Source organism: Ochotona curzoniae, unplaced genomic scaffold (genome assembly GCF_017591425.1).
Source record: "Ochotona curzoniae isolate NIBS_2020 unplaced genomic scaffold, NIBS_Ocur_1.0 contig_2456, whole genome shotgun sequence".
In the NCBI taxonomy this organism is placed as follows: domain Eukaryota; kingdom Metazoa; phylum Chordata; class Mammalia; order Lagomorpha; family Ochotonidae; genus Ochotona; species Ochotona curzoniae.
In genome coordinates this window covers 931,559-957,230 of record NW_024465463.1, presented here as the reverse complement: position 1 = coordinate 957,230, position 25,672 = coordinate 931,559, and the positions used below count along the sequence as shown (strand labels likewise).

The following is a 25,672-nucleotide window of genomic DNA, read 5'->3' as shown; positions in this document are numbered from 1 at the left end:
CAATGGACAGAAGATTTTTCTCTCTGTCTTTCCTCCTCTATACATATCTGACTTTCCGTCACTTCTTGGCCTTTTGGCTAAGATCAAGTGTAGCATATATTTGACTTTCCAATAAAAAAGAAATCTTAAAAAAAAAAAAAAGCAGACCTTCCATCGACTGGTTCACTCCTCAAACAGCCACAATAGCCAGAGCTAAGCCGGTCGGAATCCAGGAGCTTCTCCTGGGTCTACCATTGTATGTGCAAGGGCCCAAGGACTTGAGCCGTCCTCGGCTTTCCCAGGCCACAGAGCAGCGAGCTGGATGGGAAGGAGAACAGCCTGGACTTGAACCCGTGTCCACATTGAATGTCAGTACCACCGCCCCGACCCACAATATATTTTTCAACATGGATGTATCTTTTTTTTTTTTTTTTGAAGATTTATTTATTTTTATTGCAAAGTCAGGTATACAGAGAGTAAGATCTCCTGTCTGATGATTGACTCCCCAAGTGAGCACAACGGCCAGAGGTGAACCGATCAGGAGCCAGGAGCCTCCTCCAGGTCTCCCACATGGGTACACGGTCCCAAGGCTATGGGCCATCCTCAGCTGCTTTCCCAGGCCACAGACAGGGAGCTGGATGGGAAGTGGGGCTGCCAAGATTAGAACCAGGTCCCCTATGGAATTCCAGCGCATTCAAGGCTAGGACTTTAGCTGCTAGGCTACAGTGCCAGGCCTGGATGTATCATCTTGAAAGGCAAATTATAGCAAGGAAGGGCTCCATCTGCTGGTCCACTCCCCAGATACCCACAGTGGGCCAGAGTTGTACCAAGAGTGGAGCCAGGAGCCAGGATGTCCATCCGGGTCACCCACATGGGTGGCACACACCTGGTGAGGCGGGCCACAAGCAGTGTGCGTTACAGGGTGTAGGAGCAGGGAGGCTAGGCGTGCATTCTTCACTTGGGAGAAGCTGTGCACTGGTCATCTCCACAGATGGCCCCTCCGGCCTGAGGTGGGTCAGTTCAAGCCAGGGACCCAAGCGTTTGGGCCACCCTCCATTGCTTCTGCAGGCACATTAGCAGGGAGCTGGATTGGAGGGGAGCGATCGGGACTTGACCTGGCACCCACATAGGTGCCAGCACTACAGGAGCAGGGGTAGCCACAGATGATTTCGTTTTTTTAAGAGTTATTTATTTACTGGAATGTCAGATATACAGAGAGGAGGAGAGACAGAGAGGAAGATCTTCCGTCCGATGATTCACTCCCCAAGTGAGCACAATGGCCAATGCTATGCCGATCCGAAGCCAGGAACCTCTTCCGGGTATCCCACGTGGGTGCAGGTCCCAAGGCTCTGGGGCTGTCCTCAACTGCCCTCCCAGGCCACAAGCAGGGAGCTGGATGGGAAGTGGAGCTGCCGGGATTAGAACTGGCACCCATATGGGATCCTGGTGCGTTCAAGGCAAGGACTTTAGCTGCTAGTCCACGCCACCAGGCCCGCCACAGATGATTTTTGAAAGCCTTGGTCAAAGGGTCTTCCTGAAATTGATGAAAAAATCAGCATCATGAACGACCAGATGGATTTCCTTCCTTCATTGTTACTGATCTTTCAATTCTGTTTGTCCATGAAGTTCCCCGAGAGCCCTGACGCCTCACCCTGCCGGGAAGGGGCCTGGGAGATGACGCGCTCCGTGTTTCCCAGAGCACGTAGCGTGAGGCTCGCTGCGGCCTCTTGGGAAGCATTAGCCAGGGAGAGGAGGAAGACCTGGCAGGAGGGCTGCCCGCTGGCCTCGGCCAGCACAGCGGCGTGGGGCAGTGGAGTCCAGGACACAAGCACAGCTTGTAAGATCCTGAGGGCAGTCGGAGAGGCCCTGCCCCTTGAGTGGTTTGATACTTCAACCTGTGTGCCAGTCGGGCCGTGAGGATTCGGGCTGGAAGCCACGTGTGGCGAGCCATGCCAGAGTGGAGTGTTCCGCTTCACACGCGTCGGTGAGCGGCCTGAGCCCTGCCCGGAAATGCAGCTCCAGGAGGGCCTCGGCAGGAAGTGCCTGGCTGTGCTCACTGTGCGGGAAGCAGCTGTGCCTCTGGCTTGCACATGGCTCTTTGCATCAGGTGCCCTGTCCCGGCAGAGGCCCTCTGACCCCGTGCCCCTGTGTACCTGCCTGTCGGAGACAGCACTGAAAGCAATCTGGTCCCATGGCCTCTTCTCACTTAGCAAGGCCCACGGTGGGGCGGAGGGGGTCCCCTAACCAGGGCCTGCCAGGGTTCCTGTCACAGGATGGCCAACAAGTGCCCTCCCTGTTTGTGAGTCCCACCTGTGCGCCCTCCTCCCTCTCCTGTCTGCCCCACCCAGCAGCGTCGGCCCGGCCCCCTCTTGCCACCCACAGCAGGAGCGAGGCAGGGCGCGTGTGGCCGCAAGCCCCTCCATGGGTGCCTGCTGGTGCCCCAGGGCTTGGCCGGGCACAGAGACTGACAGCACTTGTGCACCTCGCAGGCCACGTGCGAGCGCGGCTTTGCCGCCATGGAGGAGACGCATCAGAAGAAGATCGAGGACCTGCAGAGGCAGCACCAGCGGGAGCTGGAGAAGCTGCGGGAGGAGAAGGACCGGCTCCTCGCCGAGGAGACCGCCGCCACCATCTCAGGTGGGCCGGGGGCCGTGCCGTTGGCACTGGGAGTCGGGCCAGCTCTGCGCGCGGAGCCGCCACAGCCTGCTCGGCCACTCGGGGGGTGACTCACGTGAGGGGCTTTTTAAGTGTCTGTTTTCATCTTGGAAGGCAGAGCAGCAGACAGAGACCTTCCCTCCGTGGGTTCAGTCCCCAAAAGCCTGCAATGACCAGGGCTAAGCCAGGCCAGAGTCGCAAACCCCATTCAAGTCCTACACGGGAGGCAGGGACCCACACACCTGGGCCTTTCTCCTCTACTTCTCAGTATGCATTAGCAGGGTGCTGAATCAGAAGTGGAGCCATGGGCCCGGCCCAGCGGCCTAGTGTCCAAACCCTCACCTTGTGCGCATCAGGAATCCCATATGGGCACCAATTCCTGTCCCGGCTGCTCCGCTTCCCATCCAGCTCCCTGCTCGTGGCCTGGGAAAGCAGTCGAGGACGGCCCAAAGCCTTGGGACCCTGCACCTGCGTGGAAGACCCGGAAGCAGCACCTGCTGATTTCAGATCAGCTCAGCTGCAGCTGTTATGGCCTCTGGGGAGTGGACCAGTGGATGGAAGATCTTCCATCTTCTCTCTGACTCTCCAAAAAAAGAAAAAGAAAAAAACTCTTTAAAAAAAGAGGAGCCACCGGACCCAACAGCTGCTGTGATATGGTAACTGGCTACACACGTCGCCCCCGTACAACCCCTGCTGCACGCCAGATAGCTGTGCAGGGCGGATTCAGGCTTGGTGTTTTTTTATTATTATTTATTTTTCTTGGAAAGGCACATTTAGAGAAGGAGATATATAGAGAGAGATCTTCCATCTGCTCTTTCACTCCCCAAATGGCCACAATGGCCAGAGCTGAGCTATTCTGAAGCCTGAGCCAGGAACTTTTTTCCTGGCCTTCCATGCGGGTGCAGCGTCCCAAGGCTGTGAGCCATCCTCCAGTGCTTTGTTACAAGCAGGGAGCTGGGAGGGAAGTGGCACAGCTGAACGCAAACCTGCACCCATATGGGATCCCTGTGCAAGGCGAGGATCCTAGCCACTGAGACACTGCAGCAGGCATTTAGTGGGGTTCTTCAGGAACCCTACCAGGCCGAGGGTGTGAGAGGCAACCTGGCACGTAAAACAGGCTGCTGATAGGTGGTAGACAGTATGTGAGGTACCACCATTCTGCCCACATTGCCCTGGCCCCAGCGGGGACGTGGCACGGGCGCCCACGGCCAGCCGCCTGGTGCTGAGGGCTGTCGTGTCTCTCCTACAGCCATTGAAGCCATGAAGAATGCCCACCGGGAGGAGATGGAGCGGGAGCTGGAGAAGAGCCAGCGGTCGCAAATCAGCAGCATCAACTCCGACATCGAGGCGCTGCGGCGGCAGTACCTGTGAGTTGGCCACTCGCCCCACACAGCCAGTGGACGCCACGCGGCTCCCTGCTCACCAAGGGCTGAAGGGCAGGGTGACCTGGAGGCTGCCCGGGGCGTGTCTGCCGCCCTGGCGCTCTGGTGCTGAGTGTGATGAAAGCACCCATATCTGTGTTCCAGAACAGCCTGCGCCCCTTCTCTGCCCTCCACACATGCCGACTCCTGGCAGGGCGTCTGTAGCCAGCACCCCTGCTTCCTGGAAGTGGCTGGTGCAGAGGCTCTGATGGCGTCCTATTGAATGGCCATGCTCTCCCGGGCCAGGGTGCGCTCTGCACGCCTGCGTGTGCCCAGGCCTCCCCAAGCGGCAGGCAGGCAGGCAGGCAGGCGCAGGCCCCGTGGCCACAGCCCAGCTGCTGAGCCACCACTCGCTCTGCAGGGAGGAGCTGCAGTCAGTCCAGCGCGAGCTGGAGGTGCTGTCGGAGCAGTACTCGCAGAAGTGCCTGGAGAACGCGCACCTGGCGCAGGCGCTGGAGGCTGAGCGGCAGGCCCTGCGGCAGTGCCAGCGCGAGAACCAGGAGCTCAATGCACACAACCAGGTGAGGCGAGGCCCGTCGGGGGACTGCGAGGGCCACCCCAAGTCTCCTGTGCATTCTTGGCCTGCACGATGGCCAGGGTCACACCCGTGCTGGCCCACACTGTGAACCTGAGCCACACCCCGAGCCCTGCCCCACGTGTCCCCACAGAAGGTGTTGGCTGCTGGAGTCTGTGGGCACATCTGCAGTGCTCAGGGCCCCCGGAGAGGACGCCAGCCAGGCAGCTGGCCCAGCTGTTTCCCAGACCGGAGGCCCTTGGGTCTGGAGCCTTGCTCTGTCCTCACACACAGCCCTGCTCCCAGCTGCCAGTGCAGGCCGTGGCAGCCTGGCGCGTTCTCACAGAAGGGGCCACGCGTGCGCACACTGTGGGTTCCGTGGAGGTGACTGTTGGCCTGTCCCACAGGAGCTGAATAACCGCCTGGCCTCAGAGATCACACGGTTACGGACCCTGCTGACCGGGGATGGGGGCGGAGAGGCTGCTGGGTCGCCCCTCACACAGGGCAAAGATGCCTACGAGTTGGAGGTACGGCACGTGGGGAGCGCAGGGGGCTCTGGGACCACGACCCTCAGGCCACAGCCGCAGCTGGCTGGGACGTCTGGCCGTCCCTGAGACAGCAACAGAGGCTGGCGGGTCCTCAGCCTGCAGCCCACTTCTCTGCCCGCAGCCCCCCAGCACAGGCTCATGCCCTCTGCGGGCTGGGCAGTCCCTCTGTCCGAGTGGTAGGCTGTGGGGCGGTCTCCCTCACTGGAAGGACATGGTCACAGAGAGTTCTTCATCTGCTGGTTCGCTCCCCAGCTGGCGCAGCAGCAAGAGCTCATCATCAAGGGATCTCCTGTGAGCCAGAGGCTTGAGCAGCGAGACGGGCAGTGGGGAGAGCAGTGTTCAGGGCCCCTACCAGGGGATTCACCACCCTTGCACACTGCTGCCATGTGGTGGTGAGCCAGTGCTGTGCCAGGGTGCCTGCCTAGCCCCAGGGTTCCTTGGCCCCTGAGAGTCAGTGCCTGTCGTTCCAGGTCCTACTGCGGGTCAAGGAGTCCGAGATCCAGTACCTGAAGCAGGAGATCAGCTCCCTCAAGGACGAGCTGCAGACGGCGCTGCGGGTACGCACGCCCCGCCTCCCACACGATGCGCATGCGGTGCACTGTCGCCGCGGCCAAGGCCCGCAGCGGGACATGTGGCACGACAGGGCAGGTCCCTGGCCACGTCTCATCCCCTGGGCTCCACGGGGCGGTTCCTGCCGTCGGGGGAGCAGGTGGGAGTCTCGGGGCAGTTGAGTCCTTCAGGAAGTCCCAGAGAGGGCGGAGGCCTGGCCTGGGCCGAGTCCCCCACTGCCATCGAAGGCAGTTGCGCTCTGCCTGCCACAGCCACCACCCCCCACACACACACAGCATGGCAGCCCCAGGGCACAGGCCTGCATAGCTCTAATCCCGCTGGCGGCTGCCTCGCTCCCCAGGATAAGAAGTACGCAAGCGACAAGTACAAAGACATCTACACGGAGCTCAGCATCGCCAAGGCCAAGGCCGACTGTGACATCAGCAGGTTGAAAGAGCAGCTGAAAGCAGCCACAGAGGCGCTAGGGGAGAAGCCCCCCGAGAGCGCTGCTGTGGGCTATGGTGAGCTCCTGGGTTCCCTGGGGGGCAACAAGACAGGCCTGAATTGGGAAGGCTCCCAAATCTGAGACCTGGAGCGCCGGCCTGGGCACAGTGACAAGTGCCACACCTGGGCTCCCAGAGCATGGGCACGCTCACAGCACTGCACCCAGCTCCAGCCTGAGTGCGTTAGACATGCATGTGGGTCCCCTTGAAGCTGGGACCATCCCCTGCGGGAGCAGATCCCTGAGGAAAACAATGCCCAGACGGCCGAGGGCACTCAGCCACAGGAGCGTGTTGGCTGCACGCATAATGGAGCAGTGGGGACAGGAAGTCACGGTGGTCTGAGCTGACCCACCCGGACACATGGCACACACTCCTGGGTGCTCTGTGCTACCTGCTCTAAGGGTAGTGCTGGGCACTGTGGTCATAAAGCCACTGGGAGGGCCTCAGGATCACACCTGACCTTGGCCGACCTTCAGAAAAAAGACCCACAAATGTGCCCCAGTCCAGCCTTTGCGTCAGCCAGCAGTGGCATGGCAGTGGCAGCAGGGAGCGGAGTTCTCATGGACAGTGGCCAGGCAGGGGTGCGGGCTGTGTGGGGGAGCCTCGGGGATGAGGGCAGCAAGTCCCAGAGCTTCCAAGAGGAGTGGGTAGCAGCAGGCGGCACGGGCTAGAGCACGCCACAGTATCATGCATGCCTCTCGATGGCTGTGTCCACTGGGGCCCTCGGGTGCACCGCTGTGATGATGGGCAGTCTCCCAGGATCTTGGGTTGGCACGGGCAGAGCTCCACACACTGATGAGCATAAGTCTGCTCTGCGTGTCCGAAGAACCACAAGGCACTGTGGGTGTGTGTGTGGTACCCCATGTGCTGTGTGAGTGTGTGTGTGGTAGGTACCCCATGTGCTGTGTGAGTGTGTGTGTGGTACCCCATGTGCTGTGTGTATGTGAGTGTGTGTGAATGTGAGTGTGTGTGGTACCCCATGTGCTGTGTGTGAGTGTGTGTGTGTGTGGTACCCCATGTGCTGTGTGAGTGTGTGTGTGGTACCCCATGTGCTGTGTGTGCACGCGCACTCATGCATACACGTCTGAGGGGCGCTGTCTCAAAGTGGAGTCACAGCCCCCCCCCCCAGTTTGCGTAGCAGCCCCTGTGTGCGCGGCAGGGCACAGGGGACCTGTGCAGTCACAGCCCCGCCGGAGGCAGGAACGAGCTGCGGGGAAGGGCTCAGGCGGGTCGAGGAGACCGGAACCCTTGGCTTGTCTGTCCCTGCAGACATCATGAAGTCCAAGAGCAACCCTGACTTCCTGAAGAAGGACCGATCCTGTGTCGGCCGGCAACTCCGAAACATCAGGTCCAAGGTGAGCAGGGCTCCAGGCCCGGGCCGGCTCCTGCGGCAGAGGCCGCCCTGCCAGGCAGCAGCTGGGCCGGCCTGTGGCGTCCCTCGCCGCCTGCCCTCTGCTGCCACTAGAGCCCCAAGCGCTCCAGGAGCCGGGAGGCCGGGCAGGCGGGAGCCGCGCAGGGCGCGGGCCGTCACTGTGTCTCACTCTCGCTCTTTCTCTGACAGTCCGTAATTGAGCAGGTCTCATGGGATAACTGACACGCGTCCGCTTCCAGGTCCCCTGGCGTAGGTAAAGCCCCCCTCACCGCCTGCCTGCATGCACCGCTCACACCCCACTGTTGGCACGCACTCTGCTGCAGCCGGCACACGCCCCAGCGAGGGGCCGTAACCTCGGAGTCCTCGGCACTCTAACCGCTCGGTGGAGCTCGGCCCACAGCGCCACGCAGCATGCATGCGGGTCATCCGTGCACGGCACCACGCTCACATTCCCACTCTAGACAAGTCCACAGTACCCTCGCGGGAACCCCCTCCCACAGGCCCCCGGGCAGCGGGCAGCCCCACAGCCTCCGCTGCCCTCACCGCCACCCCGAGGTCTCTGCTGCCCTTCCCAGCGCCGCATCCGTCTGGGCTTATGGGTTGCTCCTCCAGGGGCCCAGTGACTTGTGGGCCAACCTGCAAAGTGGTCAGAAGCCACCAGCAGCTGCCTGGGCAGGGCCAGATGTCCAGGAGCTGGCTTGGCGAGGCCGCGGCCTCTGCTGGCCAAGGGGCTCCGTCCAAAGCTCAGCCGGAGTGGGTTTGCCTTAGAACAACTGGGAAGTTTACCAGTTGCCGCTATGCCAACTGGTGTCACCTTGCCACAGTTCCAAGTCACTGGGATGTGGTGTAGGGTGGTTTTTTTTTGGTCTTTGTTTTTAACATGAAAATATTGTAGAATATCTGTTGGTTTTAAAGGCAGAGTGATGGGGGTGGGGGTGGGGACAGATAGATTTCCCATGTTCTGACTTATTTCCCAGATGCCTTCAAAAGTCAGGTCTGGACCAGGCCAAGGACAGGGGCCAGGGGCTCCGGCCTGCCCTCCCACACGGGTGCGGGGCCGGGGGCTTGGTGGCATTCTCTGCCTTCCCAGCACAGCAGCAGGGAGCTGGATCAGAAGCAGAGCAGCTCGCCAGCATGGGGTGCTGCTGTTGCAAGCTGAGGCTTAGGCTGCCCCGCCCCAACAGCAGCCCCAAATGAGACGGTGTGTTGTTGGCGCCTGACTCCTCTGAGGCCGGCCTCCGCCTCCAGCCTCTCAGTCTTGTGGCTTTAACCACAGCTCCGAGTGGCAGGCGGGAGATGGGGGGAGAGGGACGTGGGACAGATACAGGCCCTTAGAGGTCAGATCTGCAGCAAGGGGTGCCACACGAAGACGAGGCTGCAGGCCGGCCGCAGGCTGGGGGCTGAGCCCTGGAGCCGAGTCGGACAGTGGACGTGGCCTAGGCAGGGGCAAGGTGGGAGCTAGGTGCCCCTCGGCCTGGCCCTGATGGGAAATGCCAGGCAGCCCACCAGGCTGCTGTGGGTGGGAAGGCCTGTCCAGGTCAGGGGCTGGTGAGTTCACCATGTTTGGGTGTCCCGGCAGTTGTGACTGTCCCCAGCGGGGGTGCGGAGGCCTCCCTTCAGTTGCTATTTCCTGGTGAAGTCAGCTCCTCGCACCGGGTCAGATGGGCACCGTGGCCAGTACCTGGTCCAATGTTTATCTCGGGCCACTGTCCACACCGCCCTGCTCAGTGGAGGCTTGGCGCGTGGGTGCCGGCAGGGCACGGGATAGCCCGTGATGGGCTGTTGGCTGGTGAGGGCGCAGGAGCCAGCAGGCAGCAGGCCGGGTCTCAGCCGCACCCCGCTCCCGCACTGGTGAGCCAGCTGTGAGCCCTCCTCCCTTCGCACCACGGCCCCTGCTCGGCGGCCCCTCCAGCATGGCCGGCGCCCTGGCCACACCGGCACCCGCACCTGCAGCAGGCTGACCCGCACTTCTCTCCCGCAGAGTCTGAAGGAAGGCCTGACGGTGCAGGAGCGGCTGAAGCTCTTTGAATCCAGGGACTTGAAGAAAGACTGAGCAGAGGGCGCTCCCGGCTGCCCTCCCCTCCCCCGGCTCTGTGCCTTCCTCGTCGTTGCTGTCCCTGCTGTCACTAACTGGGTTTGGATGCATGAGAGACTGGGCGGCCCCACCCTGCCCTGCGATTCCAGCTTCCTGTCGTCTGTGGCACACGGCTTTTCCTCTGTGGTTTCCTGAAACGAGGCAGGCGGCACGGCTGGTGGGGGCCCCCCTTGGCCATCCCCACTGCACTCAGTATTAAGGCCGGGGGTCCCCAGGGGCGCTGGAGGGCCGGCACCTGTTAGCTCCACTGATGCAGCTTTGCTCACAGCCCACGTAGCCCGCAGGACTCCTCACGGCCTGGAGGGGGTTGAAGGCAGCCATTCCGGTTTTTGGTTTTTTTTTTTTTTTTTTTATTAAATCTTGCACAAACCCCGGCCCTCGGCCCTCTCGTTCCTTCCGCTGTCACTCCCCGGGCTCTGGCGTGTGGCCAAGAGCTCGCCCCACAGAGCAGTGCCGTGTGGCCTAGGAGGCGCTCAGGCCCCTGGCACGTTGCCACGAAGGTGCGAAGGAGCCGAGGACTGCAGGCCACAACCCTGGGCAGCTGCCAGTCCTTGAACCACTGGACAAGACCTGTGTAGTGCGCAGGAAGCTCCCCTTGCAGTTGGTGCCACCAGGAGCCAGCAGCCTCAGTAAAGTGGTGAGCCAACTTAGAGCCACGTGAGAGCCAGCAGCGCCGAGTCAACCTGGCCTCATTCTGCACCTGCACTGAGGTGGGGAAGGGGCACCCTCTTCCCTGGAGGGCTTGGGGTGCTCTCCTGGCCTCGAACCTGCACCCTCTCAGTTTTGGGGCATGGCCTATGCCTGCCTAGATTGCCAGGGGATCCCGTGAGGGACCGCAGGTGGCTTGGTGGTGCTGCGCCCAGAGCGGCTGGTGCCATTCCTCCGTCCGCCCATCTGTCCTCAGCTGCCACAGATGGCGCCTGCAGGCAGCAAAGACCCCACTCCAGGGCTTCGCTGCCTGTGTCCCCCTCAGGGCCCACGGCCCTCGAGTTCAGGGAAGAGAGAATTTTGATCCAGGCATAGAGGTGGCTTCTGTCTGGGTGGGCGAAGAGCCCCGGGCCAGGCCAGGCTGCGCTCACAGCTGCCGCTGCTGGCGGGCCATCCCTCTGCAGCGCACACCTGCGGGGGGGCTGCGGTTGGGACTGGGCCACGTGGAGTCACAGTGGTCAGAGCACAGGTCCCAACATCACTTAAAAAATCAGGGACCCCTTTGACCCCAAAAAAGAGGGAGGAAATGGAGGATTTTTCATGTTGCAAAGGACAGGGTAGTGTTGAAATCACACCGAAGGGCGAGTTAGGTATGAGGTGGTGGGGCCTGTGGGTGTGACACGCAGCGCTTTCTGGGCCACTTTGGAGGGCCCTGGCTGACGGCTGGCCCCTGTGCGTGCCCGTCTCCCGCCCTGGCCTCTCAGCTCTCGGGGAGGCTGCGTGCCCCATTGCTAGGCACACCCTCGTCACAGGGTGTCGGGGGGACGTGGTCACACAGTCCCAGGGCTGGGCGGCGGGCAACGTGGCAGTGAAGGCACTTTGGCCCGCGCGGGGCACAGCGAGGGTGTCCCCTGGGTGCACATCACAGCTGGGGCACGCACCTTGGGTGGCGTTGGTCCAAGCACCCAGGTACCCACCTGGAATGTTCAGGAGACGGGCAGAGTGGGTGAACGTGGGCTCCCCGGCGGCGGGCTGCAGGATGCCCGAGCGGGGATACAGGTCTCCCCAGGACCGCCATGTGCAAGTGTGGTGAAGCAGGTGGGAGCAGCGCAGCCCCGCCGGCTGGTGCTGGCCACGCAGAGCTTCCTGCAGCGTGGCTCCCGGAGGACGTGAGAACTGACTGGGCTACTGATGGACACTGGCGTGTTGGCGCAGAGGACGTCACGGCTGGCGGCACACGGCTGCAGCCCGCCCCGGCCCTGAGAACTTGCACCAAGGGGTCACAGGCTGGCAGGGAGCCCTGGGCACCGGGAGGGGTCTCCGTGTTGTCCTTGCTATGGCAGGCCGGGCTCTGCAGATGTAGCTGTTCGTTTGTATTCTGTAAATACTCCGACTTTACATAACTCCATCATAATAAACTATTTTTGGCTCACCCTGTGTGTGTGGCTCAGCGAGCTTTCATGCTGTGCGGGCTGTGCCGCGCGGCTGCCTGGGGTCCCCTGCAGTTGGGGGGCAGCCAGGGCACACCTCCAGCAGTGCTGCATGGGGAGCCGCCTGCATGGAAACCGTTTACCCAGACGGGGGGAAAGTCTGTACCAGAGGCATAGTGCACAGACCGGAGACCCGGGGCACTCTTCAGTTGTTCAACGATTTGCTAGTACTTTAACTACTACAGCCAGATGTGCAGAGCTGCGTTTTAGGGTCCTGCTTAACCAACATCTTCAGGGCCTGGTACGATGGCCTAGTGGCTAAAGTCCTCACCTTGCACACAACAAGATCCCATATGGGCGCCGGTTCTAATCCCAGCAGCTCCACTTCCCATCCAGCTCCCTGCTTGTGGCCTGGGAAAGCAGTGGAGGACGGCCCAAAGCCTTGGGACCCTGCACCCACGTGGGAGACCCAGAAGAAGCTCCTGGCTCCTGGCTCTGGATCGCCACAGCTCCAGCCATTGTGGCCGCTGGGGGAGTGAATCATCACACAGAAGATCTTCCTGTCTTTCCTAATCTCTGACTTTGCAATAAAAATAAATCTTAAAAAAAAAAGTCTTAAGACAGTCTGGGAAGTGTGTGCAGCCTGCTCTTCTTGCCCCTCAAGCCCCTGGGAGGGCTGGGCATCTGGAGGGGAGCGCCGGAAGAGAGCGTCCATCTGCTGCTTCACTCCTTAAGTGAGCGCAACGCCCAGAGCTGCGCCGATCTGAAGCCAGGAGCCAGTAAAGTCTTCCGGGTCTCCCACGCAGGTGCAGGATCCCAAGGCTTTGGGCCGTCCTCCACTGCTTTCCCAGGCCACAGGCAGGGAGCTGGATGGGAAGTGGAGCTGCTTGGGTTAGAACCAGCAACCATTGGGCTCCTGGTGCTTACAAGGCGAGGACTGGCAGCCACTAGGCCATCAGGCCAGGCCCAAGTACACGTGTGTTCGTCCCATGTTTCCGTGACCTTGCCCGGTTGCTCATGGATGTTAGCGTACAGCTTTAACATGCTACTCTGTATGTTACTGCAGTTTCCAAACTCGGCTGAGGGAGGAGAACCTGGCACAGCGAGTCCCCACAGGCTGCAGCCCTGCCGCCCCGTGTGCACGCTGCTTCAGTCCAGCTCCCTGCGGAGAGGGTCCAGTGCTGGTGCTCTGCACCCACAGGGGAGACCCGGATGGAGCTCCTGGCACAGCCCTGGCTGTTGATGCCTTTTTGTAGAAGATTTGTTTACATTTTCTAGCTTTTTTATTTATTGATTTTTATTGGAAAGTCGGACAGACAGGAAGATCTTCCATCCGATGACTCACTCCCCAACTGGCCGCAATGGCTGAAGCTGAGCCAGTCCGAAGCCAGGAGCCAGGAGCTTCCTCCAGGTCTCCTGTGTGGGTGGAGAGGCCCAAGCACTTGGAGCCGCCTCAGTTAAAACCAGTGCCCATATGGGATCTTGGCGCGTTCAAGGCGAGGACTTTTAGCCTTTAGGCTACCGCGTCAGGCCCCATCTGCTCTCTTTGAAATAGGTAAACATTTTTAAAATGTTTACAGGAGGCCGCATGGCAGCGTGTCAGGTTAAGTTACTGCCTGCAACCCAGCATCCCACAGGGACACCAGTTCCAGTCCCAACTGCTCCACACTCTTATATTAGAAAGGCAAATTATAAGTTGCCAACAAGGGCCTGGCACAAAGGCTCCGCTGGCTAATCCCCAGGCTGCACTTGCCACCCAGCTCCCTGCTTCGGGAGTGAACCAGCAGGTGGCAGACCCTTCTGTCTTTCCTTAGGAAGACAAATCTAAAATGCGAGGACAGAAAGGCCTCCAGTCCTGACCCCTTCCCCAGCAGGCAGAGCCGGGCTCCCCGGGCAAAGGCGCTTCCTCCGGGTGCCCTGCGTGGGTAGAGTCCCAGGCGCTCGGGCCGTCCTCCGCTGCCTCCCCACCACCTTGGCACGAGCTGGACGCGCAGCAGCCCCAGTTCCAGTCTGCCCACGCAAATACGGGTGTCAGAGGCACACCCCCAAAACGAATTTTCTAGAGAAACTGCACACGCTGCTAGAGAAGTTAGTACCCACGCTGGGAAGGGCATCCCCTGTGGGTTCCCGCAGCCAAGACTCGGCAGTGAGCTGGCAGCCGTCCCGACTGGGCTCCAGGGATCCCAAGCGAGGGCTCAGCTGCTGCCGCATGCCAAGCTCCCGCCTCAGCACCGAGGGCTCAGCGGCCACGCTGTGCGCTGCCCGCCACGGCAGACGCTGGGCGGCCGGCTCCTGCCCCGTGCCCACCACCACTGCATGCACAAGAGCAGGTCGGGAGCTGGCATCAGAGCTGGAAACGCTTGGAGCGGCCCTGTGACTGCAAAGCGTGGGGGACCAGAGGCCAAACCCCCAGGCCGGGGGCGCCCAGTGCCAGCCACTGCCACAGAAGACCTCGACAGCCAGGAGCCAGGGGCTCCATCCTGGTCTCCCACACGGATGGCAGAGCCAAGGGCTCGGACCATCATCTGCGTTTCCAGTGTGTTAAGGGGCTGGTGGCCTGCGCGGCAACGCCAGCACCCACATGGGTGCCGGTTCAAGTCCCGGCTGCTCCACTCTCCTAGTCCAGCACACTGCTGATGGCCTGGGAAGGCAGTGCAGGACTGAGCAAGTGCCTGGGCCCCCGCCCCACATGGGAGACCTGGAGGAAGGCCCAGCTGTCGTGGGCATCCGGGGAGCGAACCAGCAAATGGGCGGTCTCTGGGCTTTTCCCTCTAACTCTGCCTTTTGGGGTGGCTGGCTCAAGCAGAGCCACCCCAACTCAAGCGGTGGCTTAACCTGCCATGCCACAACGCTGGCCATGGCCAAGGGCATCCCAGGACACCTTGGCAGGAGGCACCATGACCCCCACCGGCCCTGCCAACTCGGGCCGCTCCGGGAAACGGCACAGAATCCCCAAAGCATCTCCCGGGGAGAAGCATCCAGGCCCCAAGGAATCGGCAGCAAGTGCGGTGTGGCCCCTGGGGGCTCTGGCGGCGCAGGTGCCGGGCAGGGAGGGCTGCACGGCCCGGGGGCCACGTTCCCAAATGGGCTGCCTGAGCAGCAAACCCACCCCTGGCCGTGCCCTGCAGGCGGCCTGGGCAGCCCCATGGAGCAGATGCCAGAGACCACCGACAGTGAACACCATGGCCAGCAGGCATGCCAGCCCGCACGTGGGGGGACGGCCGAATCCAGGGGCTCCCTGGCACAGGCAGCCTTCCCACAGACAGGGCACCATCCAGCCGTGACTAGAAGTCTGCCGTTTAAACACATCTCCAAGGGGCTGTTAAACAGTACCTGGGGGCTGGTGCAGTAGCCTAGTGGCTAAATCCTCGCTTTGCAACCTCCAGGATCCCGTATGGGCGCTGGTTCTAAACCCGGCAGCTCCACTTCCCATCCAGCTCCCTGCCTGTGGCCTGGGAAAGCAGTGGAGGACAGCCCAAAGCCTTGGGACCCTGCACCCACGTGGGAGACCTGGAAGAAGTTCCTGGCTCCTGGCTTTGGATCAGATCAGCTCCGGTCGTTGCGGTCACTTGGGGAGTGAACCCGTGGGCAGAAGATCTTCCTCTCTGCCCCTCCTCCTCTCTGCATATCTGACTTTCCAATAAAAATAAATAAATATTTTTTAAAAAAAAAATACAAAGCACTGCGTGGGTCGGGAAATCAAGTCCGCACTAGCACCACACCCCTGGGCAGCCCAAACGCGGGGTCCCTGCGTCCTGCTGCGGGAGGAGGGGAGCAGTGGACGCCCTGCAGCCAGGCCCACGGGCCCAGCAGAAGGCCTGGCCCTGGGGACACGGGCCCACGCGGGGCGGTCCACTGTGGGCTCCGCAGGCATCCCCCCAGCCCCGCTCGCTGCGCATCAGGGGTCCCACACTTCTCGTCTTTCCCTATTTATTTCCAAAATATTAGAAAACACGGGGCGTGGGGGGGAGGAACGGGGGTGCTAAAAGCAGGTGTCCCCGGGGGCCCGCGAAGCACCCCGGGCGCCTGCGGTCAGCGGCCCCGCCGCGCGTGCGCGTGCGGGAAGAAGGTGTACTTGGCGGGGTCGAACTCGTCCCAGATGCGCTCGAACTCGTCGAGGAAGAGGCGCACGTAGGCGGCGTCCTCCAGGATGAGCACGTTCTCGCGGTTGTTCTGGATGGCCTGCGTGGTCCAGTTGAGCGAGCCCGTGATCAGCACCTTCTTGTCCACGATGGCGAACTTGTGGTGCATGTAGCCCAGGTCCTGGTCGTGGCGCACCTGGATGCCTGCGGCCGGCACACGCACAGCGCACGCGGCGCCTCGCACCGGGCCCGGCCCGCGCCCCGCCGGCCCCCCAGGCCTGTCACCCCGGCTCCCCCGGCTCCCCCGGCTCCCCGCGAGCCCCCCGCGCCTGTCACCCCGGCCCCCCACCCCGGCTCCCCCGACTCCCCCGGCCCCCCGCGAGCCCCCCAGGCCTGCCACCCCGGCTCCCCCGACTCCCCCGACCCCTGCGAGCCCCCCGGGTCTGCCACCCCGGCCCCCCGCGAGCCCCCCAGGCCTGTCACCCCGGCTCCCCCGGCTCCCCCGACCCCTGCGAGCCCCCCGGGCCTGCCACCCCGGCTCCCCGCGAGCCCCCCAGGCCTGTCACCCCGGCTCCCCGCGAGCCCCCCAGGCCTGCCACCCCGGCTCCCCGCGAGCCCCCCGCGCCTGCCTCCCCGGCTCCCCCGGCTCCCCGGCTCCCCGGGCCTGTGTCACCCCGACTCTCCGCGAGCCCCCCGGGTCTGCCACCCCGGCCCCCCCGGCTCCCCCGGCTCCCCCGGGCCGCCACCTACCCGCCTTGCGCAGCAGGCCGATCTGCGAGCCGTTGAGCGCCATGTAGTCGCAGTCGGTGACGACCCGCACGCGCACGCCGCGCTGATGCAGCAGCTGCACGGCGCGCCCGAGCTGCGGGCTCGAGAAGGCGAAGAGGCAGAGCTCGAGGCTGGCGCGGGCGGCGAGCAGGGCGCGCAGCAGGCGGCTCAGCGAGCTCTCGCAGTGCGGCAGGCTGCACTGGCAGCCCGCGGGCCCCGGCGCCGCGCCGGGCGCCTGGAGCAGGGCCTCGGTGCACGTCACCTGCGACGGGAAGAAGAGCACCTCGCGCCGCGCCCGCCGCGCCCGCCCGGCCCGCAGCCAGCGCAGCAGCCAGGGCAGGAGCTCCAGGGCCACCGAGAGGCCCGCGGCCGCCACGGCCGCCGCCCGCCAGCCCAGCCGCCCCATGGCCACGCCGCCGCCCCGGGCCTCCGGGCCTGCGCGCCCCGGGCCGCGTGCTCGGCCACGCCCGCCACGTGCGTAACGGCCACGCAGCCACACCCCGGCGCGCCCCGGCCGCGTGCGTAACGGCCACGTGCGTAAGGGCCGCGTGCGTAACGGCCACGCGCTCCACGGCCACGCGCCCAGACCACGTGCGTAAGGGCCACGCAGCCACACCCCGGCGCTCCCGGACGCGTGCGTAAGGGCCACGCGCGCCCAGACCACGTGCGTAACGGCCACGCGCTCCACGGCCACGCGCCCGCCCCGCCCCGCTGGCCGCGGCCACTCCCCGTGGTGCCCCTGCCCTCCTCCCGGCCCAAAAAAGGACGCTCCTGCCCCGCGCGCCCGCGGGTTTATTCCCCCCGGAGCGTCGGTTCGCCACGCCGAGCCTGCCAGGCCCGCGCACCGCGTGGCCGGGAAGAGAGGGGCGCAGGTTCCAGTCCCGGCTGTTGCAGTTCTGATCCGCGCGGCGCAGGGCGTGCGTGTGCGAGTCCCGGTTGGAACCGACGGCGTCTGGCCCGGGCCTCGTGCAACCAAGGAAGGCCCCGTCTGTGTATATCACCGCTCGCTTTGCGGGGACAGTGGGCGCGGGGTGAACCGCTGACCCGCAACCCGCTGCCGCCGCTGCAAAGCTCCAGCTGCCGGTGTTGTCAATCAAAGCACAGTGGAAATACAAAGAAACGCGGCTTCGGGCTCCTGACGGCCGCGGGCAAGGTAGAACAGGGGAGGGACCAACCACACAGCACGGGGAACTAATCTAAAAAATAAAAAAGAAGGAGCTGGCGCGGTGGCCTCGCGGCTACAGTCCTCTCCTTGAACACCCTGGGATCCTATACGGGCACCGGTTCTAATCCCGGCAGCTCCACTTCCCTTCCAGCTCCCTGCTTGTGGCCTGGGGAAGCAGCTGAGAACAGCCTAAGTCTTAGGACTCTGCACCTGCGTGGGAGACCCGGAAGAAGCTCCTGGCTCCTGGCTCCGAATCGGCATAGCATCGGCCGTTGCGCTCACTTGGGGAGTGAATCATCAGAGGGAAGATCTTCCTCTCTGTCTCTCCTCCTCTCTGTATATCTGACTTTGTAATGAAAATAAAAACAAATCTTTAAAAAAAAAAAAGAAAAGAATAGACACTTTAGGCTTTTAAAGTTAATTTTTTTTAAGATTTTCATTGTTAAGACAAATTTACATAGGGGAGAGACAAAAAGATCTTCTGTCATCTGGTTCACTCCCCAAGCAGCTGTAACAGCCAGAACTGAGCTGATCCAGAGCCAGGAGCCAGGACCCTCTTCCAGGTCTCCCACACGGGTGCAGGGTCCCAAGGCTTTGAGCCGTCCTCTATTGCTTTCCCGGGCCACAGGCAGGGAGCTGGAAGGGAAGTGGATCAGCCGGGATTAGAACTGGTGCCCATATGGGATTCTAGCGCGTTCAAGGTGAGGACTTGAGCCACTAGGCCACGCTGCTGGACCTTTATTCCGTTTTTGATGTTTATATAGGTGATTGGGGTGGGAAAGGTCCAGGATCAGGGGAGATTGGTGAGACCTTTGTTTTCACATTTTCTTTTCCTTCTTCCCATATCTGGGGGAAGGAGACAGATAAGGCAGGAGCCACACCCAGCCTCCCAACCACCCCAGCTCCCGGGGATGGGGAACGCCCTCCTGATGTCAGCCCAGGGTCCCCGATTGGAGCATGCGCCGAGGGTTCTGCTCAGGTGCTTTGGATCTCGCAGATGCAAGGATGAGGAAATCCTGCCAGGGCCCCTGGCTGACACAATCCACCGCTGAGTCTCCGTCTGCCCGGGCATTTGCTCTCATGCTGCCCTGGGGTGGTCGGTCCATTTGTCCCGCCCTCCTTCCTCTGCTGTGACACCTGGTGTCCTCTGCAGGCTCCAGTGTCTGACACCCCCCCATGTGCCTCTGGCTGTGCCGTCCACTGCTCCGTCAAAGCCACTGAGGAGGCCCAGCTCTTTTTTTTTTTTTTTTTCAATTTTATATAGACTGGGATTTCCCCCCAAACTCCCACCCTCCAACAGATCTTCCCCATTTTACTACATCTCACAGGCAGATCTCACTCCTTTTGGGTATATTCCTAGGAGCGGGATAGCTGGGTCATATGGCAGGTTGATTTGCAATTCTCCAAGCACTCTCCATCCTGACTTCCACGGTGGTTGTGCTCCCTGCACTCCCACCAGCAGTGAAGGAGGGCGCCTTTCTCCCCACATCCACGCCAGCAGGTGGTGGTAGTTGAGTTCTGAATGTGGGCCAGTCTCACTGAGTTAGGTGGAACCTCGACGTGGTTTGTATCTGTATCTCTTTGATGGCTGGGGAGCCTGAGCATCTTTATGTCTGTTGGCCATTTGAACCTGTTCTTCTGAGAAATGTCTGTTCATTTCTTTTGCCCGTTTTGTTACAGGGTTATTTTTGTTTGCTTGTTTTTCTTGTGTCTGGGTTTCTGAAGCTCTTTGTAAATCCTGGATGTTAGTCCCCCGTCACTTGTGTAGTGTGCAGAAGTTTTCTCCCATTCTGTTGGTTGCTTCTTCACTTTGTTAATTGTCTCCTTTGCTGTACAGAAGCTTTTTAGTTTGTTGGAGTCCCATCTGTTCATTTTAGCTTTGATTGCCTTTGCTTTGGGTGTCTTTTCTAAGAAGTGTTTCCCTATTTCTGTATCTTGGAATGTGCTTCTTATGTTTTCCTTAAATAGTTTGATGGTTTCTGGGTGTAGATTTAGGTCCTTGATCCATGTAGAGATGGTTTTCGTATAATGTGACAGGTGTGGGTCTTTTTTTTTTTAAGATTTATTTTTATTATTTTTTTATTGGAAAGGCAGATATACAGAGAGGAGAGACAGAGAGGAAGATCTTCCATCCGATGATTCACTCCCCAAGTGAGCGCAACGGCCGATGCCGATCCGAAGCCAGGAGCCTCTTCCGGGTCTCCCACGCGGGTGCAGGGTCCCAAATCTTTGGGCCGTCATCGACTGCTTTCCCGGGCCACAGGCAGGGAGCTGGAAGGGAAGCGGGGCTGCCGGGATTAGAACCGGCACCCACATGGGATCCCGGGCGTGCAAGGCGAGAACCTTAACCACTTGCTCCACCGCGCCGGGCCCGACAGGTGTGGGTCTTGCTTCTTAATTCTGCAAGCTGCTATCCACTTGTCCCAACAGGATTTGTTGAAGAGACCAGGATTTTTACCTGGATTGTTTTCAGTTTTCTTGTCAAAGATTAGGTGAGTATACATGTGTGGGCTCCCTTCTAGTGTTTCTATTCTGTTCCACTGATCTTCTCTGTTTCTGTACCAGTACCGGACTGTTTTGATGACCACTGCTCTGTAGTATGTCTTGAGGTCTGGAAGTGGGATTCCTCCAGTTTGATTTCAATTTTTCGGGATAGTTTTGGCTATTTCTGGCCTCTTGTGTTTCCAGCTGAACTTTTGCATCATCATTTCTATTTCTGAAAAGAATATTGTTGGGATTTTGATTGGGATTGCGTTGAATCTGTATACTGCTTTTGGTAATATGGTCATTTTGATGCTGTTGATGCTGCCAGTCCAGAAACATGGTAAGTCTCTCCATTTTTAAGGTCTTCTGTTTCCTTTTTTAAATGTTTTGTAGTTCTCGTCATAGAGGTCTTCCACATATTTAGTTAGCTTGATTCCTAGGCATTTAAGATTCCTCTCCTCTATTTTAAAGAGGACTGTGCTTAAAATTTCCTTCTCAGCCATGGAATTATTTGCATACACTAGTGCCATCAATTTGTGTTCATTAATTTTGTATCCTGCTACCGTGCCAAAGTCTCTTATGAGTTCCAATTGTCTCTTGACTGAGTTTTTCGGTTCCCCTATGTAGAGGATCATGTTGTCTGCAAATAGAGATAATTTCACTTCCTCTTTTCCAATTTGGATTCCTGTAACTCTTTTTTTTTTTTTTTTCCTAATAGCTAAAGCAAGAACTTCCAATACTATATTAAAGAGTAGTGGTGACAGTGGACATGACTGTCTAGTTCCAGATTTTAGTGGGAAGGCTTCCAATCTTTATTTAGTATGATGCTGGCATTGGTTTCTTCGTAAATTGCTTTGATTGTGTTGTAGAATGTTCCTTCTATGCCTATCTTGTTTAGGGTCTTTAACATGAAGTAGTGTTGGATTTTATCAAATGCCTTCTCTGCACCTATTGAGAGGACCATATAGCTTTTATTTTTCAATTTGTTGATGTGATGTATCACATTTATTGTTTCGTGGATGTTGAACCATCCCTGCATGCCTGGGATGAATCCCACCTGGTCCAGGTGAATGATCTGCCTGATGTGCTGTTGGATTCAGTTGGCTAGTATTTTATTGAGGATGTTTGCGTCTATGTTCATCAAAGATATTGGTCTGTAGTTCTCTTTTTTCTGTTGTTTCTCTATCTGGCTTTGGTATTAAGGTGATATTAGCTTCCTAGAAAGAGCTTGGAAGGATTGTCTCTTTCTATTGTTTGGAAAAGCTTGTGTAGGATGGGGGTAAGTTCCTCTTGAAATGTTTGATTTAGCAGTGAAGCCATCTGGTCCAGGGCTTTTCTTGGTTGGGGGAGGGCTTTAATTACTGATTCAATCTCATTGCATGTTATAGGTCTATTCAGATTGTTAATTGCTTCTTGATTCGATGTTGGTGGGTTGTATGTGTCCAAAACTCCATCCAGCTCTTCTAGGTCTTCTGATTTGTTCGCCTATAGTTACTTACAATGGTTCCTGATGTTTCTTTGTATTTCTGAGGTATCTGTTGTCATATCTCCTTTCTCGTCTCTTATGCTATTGATGTATCTTTTCCCTCCTTTTTTTTTTTTGGTTAGTTAGGCTAGTGGGGAGTCTATTTTGTTGATTTTCTCAAAGAACCAGCTCTTTGATTCATTGATCTTATATACTGTTCTTCTGGTCCCTACTTGGCTTATTTCCTCCCTTATTTTGATTTATTTTTTCCTACTAATCTTGGGATTGCTTTGCTGTTGCTTTTCTAGTTCCTTCAAATGTAAGGTTAGCTGATTTACATGATGTCTTTCTAATTTCTTAACGTAAGCATCGACTGAGATGAACTTTCCTTTTAACACTCTCTTGATTGTGCCCCATAAATTTTGATATGTTGTGTTGATGCCTTCATTTGTTTCAAGCAATTTTTAAATTTCCCCTTTGATTTCCTCTCTAAACCATTGCTCATTTAGTAACGTACTATTCAGTCTCCATGTGTTTGCAAGTCTTCTCGGGTGTTTTGACTTCTTAGTCTCTGCCTTCACTCCATGATGGTCTGAGAAGATGCATGGTATAATTTCGGTTTTTTGAAATTTGCTGAGGCTTGTTTTGTGGCCTATAACATGGTCAATTCTGGAGAAGGCTCCATGAACTGATGAAAAAAAAGTGTATTCTCTATCTGTAGGATGAAAGGTTCGATATATATCAACTAAGTCCATTTGCTCTAGAGTTTAGGTGAGTTCTGTTGTTTCTTTGCTGAGTTTTTGCTTTTTTGATCTGTCCATTGATGTTAAAGGGGTATTAAGGTCAACACTATTTTATATTGGAGTCTATTTCTCCATTTAAGTCCATTAATATTTGTTTCACATAGCTAGGTGCCTTGGCATTTGGTGTCTATATATTTATTATGGTGATTTCTTCTTGCTGAATGGATCCTTTGATCATTATGTGGTGCCCTTCTTCATCTCTTTTACTGTTTTTCCTAGATGTCTATGTCATCTGATATAAGAATGGCTACCCCTGCACGTTTTTCCTTACCATTCGCTTGGAATATCTTTTTTCATCCTTTCACTTTGTTTCCTTCGATCTTTGTTAGTGAGATGTGTCTCCTGTAAGCAGCAGATAGATGGGCTTTATTTTTTGATCCATTCCTCTAATCCATGGCATTTGATTGATGAATTTAAGCCATTTTCATTCAATGTTAATATGGATAGGTGGCAGTTTGGTTCTGTCATCTTGGTAATGTGGTGTTCTTTGGTTGAGTCTTCTGTTGGCCTTTTAGTGGGATGTTCTCCACATATGCCTTGGGGTTTGGTAGCTGCTCTTCCCTTTTCTCTATCACTAGAACATCTTTGAGTATTAGCTGTTGGGCTGGTTTGGAGGACGTGAAGTTTTAGAGTTTTTCTTTATTGCGAAGAATTTTATTTCACTTTAAAAGACAAAGGAGAGCTTTGCAGGATGTTATTCTGGGCTGAAATTTTTTCCCTTTTAAAGTCTGGAATATGTCACTCCATTCTCTCCTTGCCTGCAGTGTTTCCTCTGAGAGGTCAGCTGTGAGTTTGATTGGGGTCACTTGATTTTTGTCACATGCATATTTAAGGATTTTTTCCTTGTGTTCAACTGAGGAGAGCTTAATTATCATGTGTCTTGGTGAAGATTGCTTTTTGTCAACCCTGTTTGGAGTCTTGTACTCCTCCTGTATGTTATTTCCCAATTCTTTCTCTAGATTAGGGAAGCTTTGATGTATTATTTCTTTGAATACACCTTCAATCCCAGTTGCTCTTTCTGCACCTTCTGGAACTCCCATAATTCTTATGTTGGGTCTTTTAATTGTATCTTTCAATTCCTGGATTTTTTTTTTTTTTTTTAGCTTGGCTAGCTCTGCTTTGTTTGTTTCCCCCTGGTGACAGGAAATATCTTCCAATTCTGATATTCTTTCTTCTGCTTCATTCATTCTATTTTTTAGACTCTCCACTGCTTCACTGTATTCCTAACTTCTGAAATGTCAGCTTTCATTTGATTCATTTCCTGTGTAACAAATTCTTTAACTTCTTTGAATTCTTGTATTATGTGCTTCTCGCTGTTGGTCAGAAGCTTTATAATAAATTTCCTGAATTCTTTGTCCCTCATTTTTTCAGTGTCTTCCTCAGTTCACTCTAAGGGTGGTAGAGGCTTTTGTTCCTCTACCGGGGAGTCTTCAGTAACATTCACTGTGCCTCTGTCTCTTAACTTTTGACACTGCAATCCTGTTTGGTATATTTTTCTCCTTAGTGCACTTTTCTAAAATGTATTACCTACAGGTCTACAAGTCAGTTTTTATGTTAAAATCAGTGTTCTGGGTAAGGAAGACGCCAACTGTCCCAGATAACTGGTTCATCAGCAGCACTGATCTTGTGTAAACACACAAGATGGCACCTGGCAGAGGACTGCCAGAGAGCCGGGGCTGTTGGCTTTCTGATCCAGGGACCACACAGATCCTGCAGGATGCGAAGCTGGCGCTGTCCTCCTTGTGAGATCAGCCAGGTGTGATTAGCTGGAAAAGTGCCCACTCCAGCGTTTGATCCCTGTGCTGTTAGCTCCGACCCACCACATCTGTCCCACAGAGTCTGGGGCATTCGTTGCTGGGGCAAAGTATTTGGCAGGATTGGCCAGTCCCAGCCTGTCTTCACCTCCTGAGCTCGCTGTGTGAACCCAAGCTCCCACCTGGCTGAAGGACTGATCTGTGGTCACCTCTGGATCCCTGGCTGTTGTTTGAGTCCGGATCACAGTTCATGGGTGGCTGCTGGGTTTTCTGTTCCCTGTAAAACTGCTCCGCTGTCATCACCTCTTCCCTGTGTCCAGGGGTTCTCCAGGTACCTCCTTGTTGACTTCCTGACTCCTATCTTTTTCTGTAATGTGCTCTCTGTTCTTTACCCTAATAATTTTCCATCATCTCAAACCTGTCTGTACCCTTTGCCGCCATCTTGAGTCTCCTGCAAGGCTCAGCTCTGACAGATGCGCTCCACGGTCAGACCACAGGTCCTGTGATTCTCCCCATGGTTGGAGTTTTGAGTCCAGCAGTTTAGTTGGGGAGGGATTCCCAAGGAAAGGTCGTCTGAAGCGATCTCAGACCTGACTGCTGTGTGTGCACCTGCCTGAACGGGGTCCAGTTCATTGTGTCGCCCACAGCCTGTGTCCAGTCTGGTAATTGCAATTGCTAGATCAGATCTCTCTACAGCCCCAGTTCTTACACAAACCAGCGGAGGCTGTGGCCGAGCCCAACCCTGTCCACCATACACTTGGCCCTCATGTACACCGTTGGCAGCTGCAGCCCAGTCAGAGTGACCCCCAATAACTCCCACAGGCCCACCCCGAGTCCTGGTTTCTGTGTCTGCCAGCATGTGCAGTAGGCTGGTCCAGTCTGTCCCACCTCCCATTCAGCTCTTGTATATATCACTGTGCACTGAGGCCTAACTCATCGCACCTGACTCCACCCTCCATCCCACACTCATGCCAGCGGGTGTCACTGTCCAGCCAGGCCTGCCCCCAGTGCTGGTTCTCATGCTCACTCGCAGGAGCTGCAGCCTATCAGAGAGGTGCCCACCGCCTCCCCACTGGCCCTACTCCCAGCCTGGATCTTGCACTCGCCAGGTGGTTCTGCAGTCTAGCTCGACAGCACTGGCCCCCACAGTCCCAGCACTTACCAGCTGATGCTGCAGCAAAGCCCAACACCCCTGCCCTTGTTCTGGGTCATGCTTGCACCAGTGGGTACTCGGTTGGCCCAGCCTGGCTCTCCCCCAATCCAGTTCACATGCAGACCAACAGGTGGCGTAGCCCTGCCCAGCCTGGTCGCCACCAGCCCCAGCTCTCACGCTCACCAGCAGGAGTACCAGCAGGAGAGTCCCCACAGCTCCAATCATTTTTAAGGTTTTTAAGAGATTTATCATTGGCAAGTCAGAATGACAGAGATCTTTCATCT

At 57.6% G+C, this 25,672-nt stretch overlaps 2 protein-coding genes across 3 annotated transcripts in view; one reads left to right on the top strand and one right to left on the bottom strand.

The window, feature by feature from the left end:
• LOC121152460 (myosin phosphatase Rho interacting protein) overlaps nt 1-11,716 on the top strand; it is a 73,044-nt gene extending 61,328 nt beyond the window's left edge. For both annotated transcript variants that reach the window (XM_040974543.1, XM_040974542.1), the window contains 8 exons: nt 2,469-2,616; nt 3,884-4,001; nt 4,417-4,576; nt 4,977-5,096; nt 5,588-5,674; nt 6,028-6,187; nt 7,439-7,524; nt 9,523-11,716. In XM_040974543.1, coding sequence (XP_040830477.1) covers nt 2,469-2,616; nt 3,884-4,001; nt 4,417-4,576; nt 4,977-5,096; nt 5,588-5,674; nt 6,028-6,187; nt 7,439-7,524; nt 9,523-9,594 — 951 coding nt within the window. In that variant the 3' untranslated portion in view covers nt 9,595-11,716. The remainder of the gene's footprint in view (nt 1-2,468; nt 2,617-3,883; nt 4,002-4,416; nt 4,577-4,976; nt 5,097-5,587; nt 5,675-6,027; nt 6,188-7,438; nt 7,525-9,522) is intronic.
• A 4,030-nt stretch (nt 11,717-15,746) lies between these two features.
• On the bottom strand, nt 15,747-16,970 carry PLD6 (phospholipase D family member 6). Its single transcript, XM_040974545.1, has 2 exons — nt 16,547-16,970; nt 15,747-16,000 (listed from the first exon to the last, which is right to left on the bottom strand). Exons 1-2 carry the CDS (start codon nt 16,968-16,970, stop codon nt 15,747-15,749), a joined length of 678 nt encoding a protein of 225 aa, XP_040830479.1.
• Between the last annotated feature and the right edge of the window lie 8,702 nt (nt 16,971-25,672).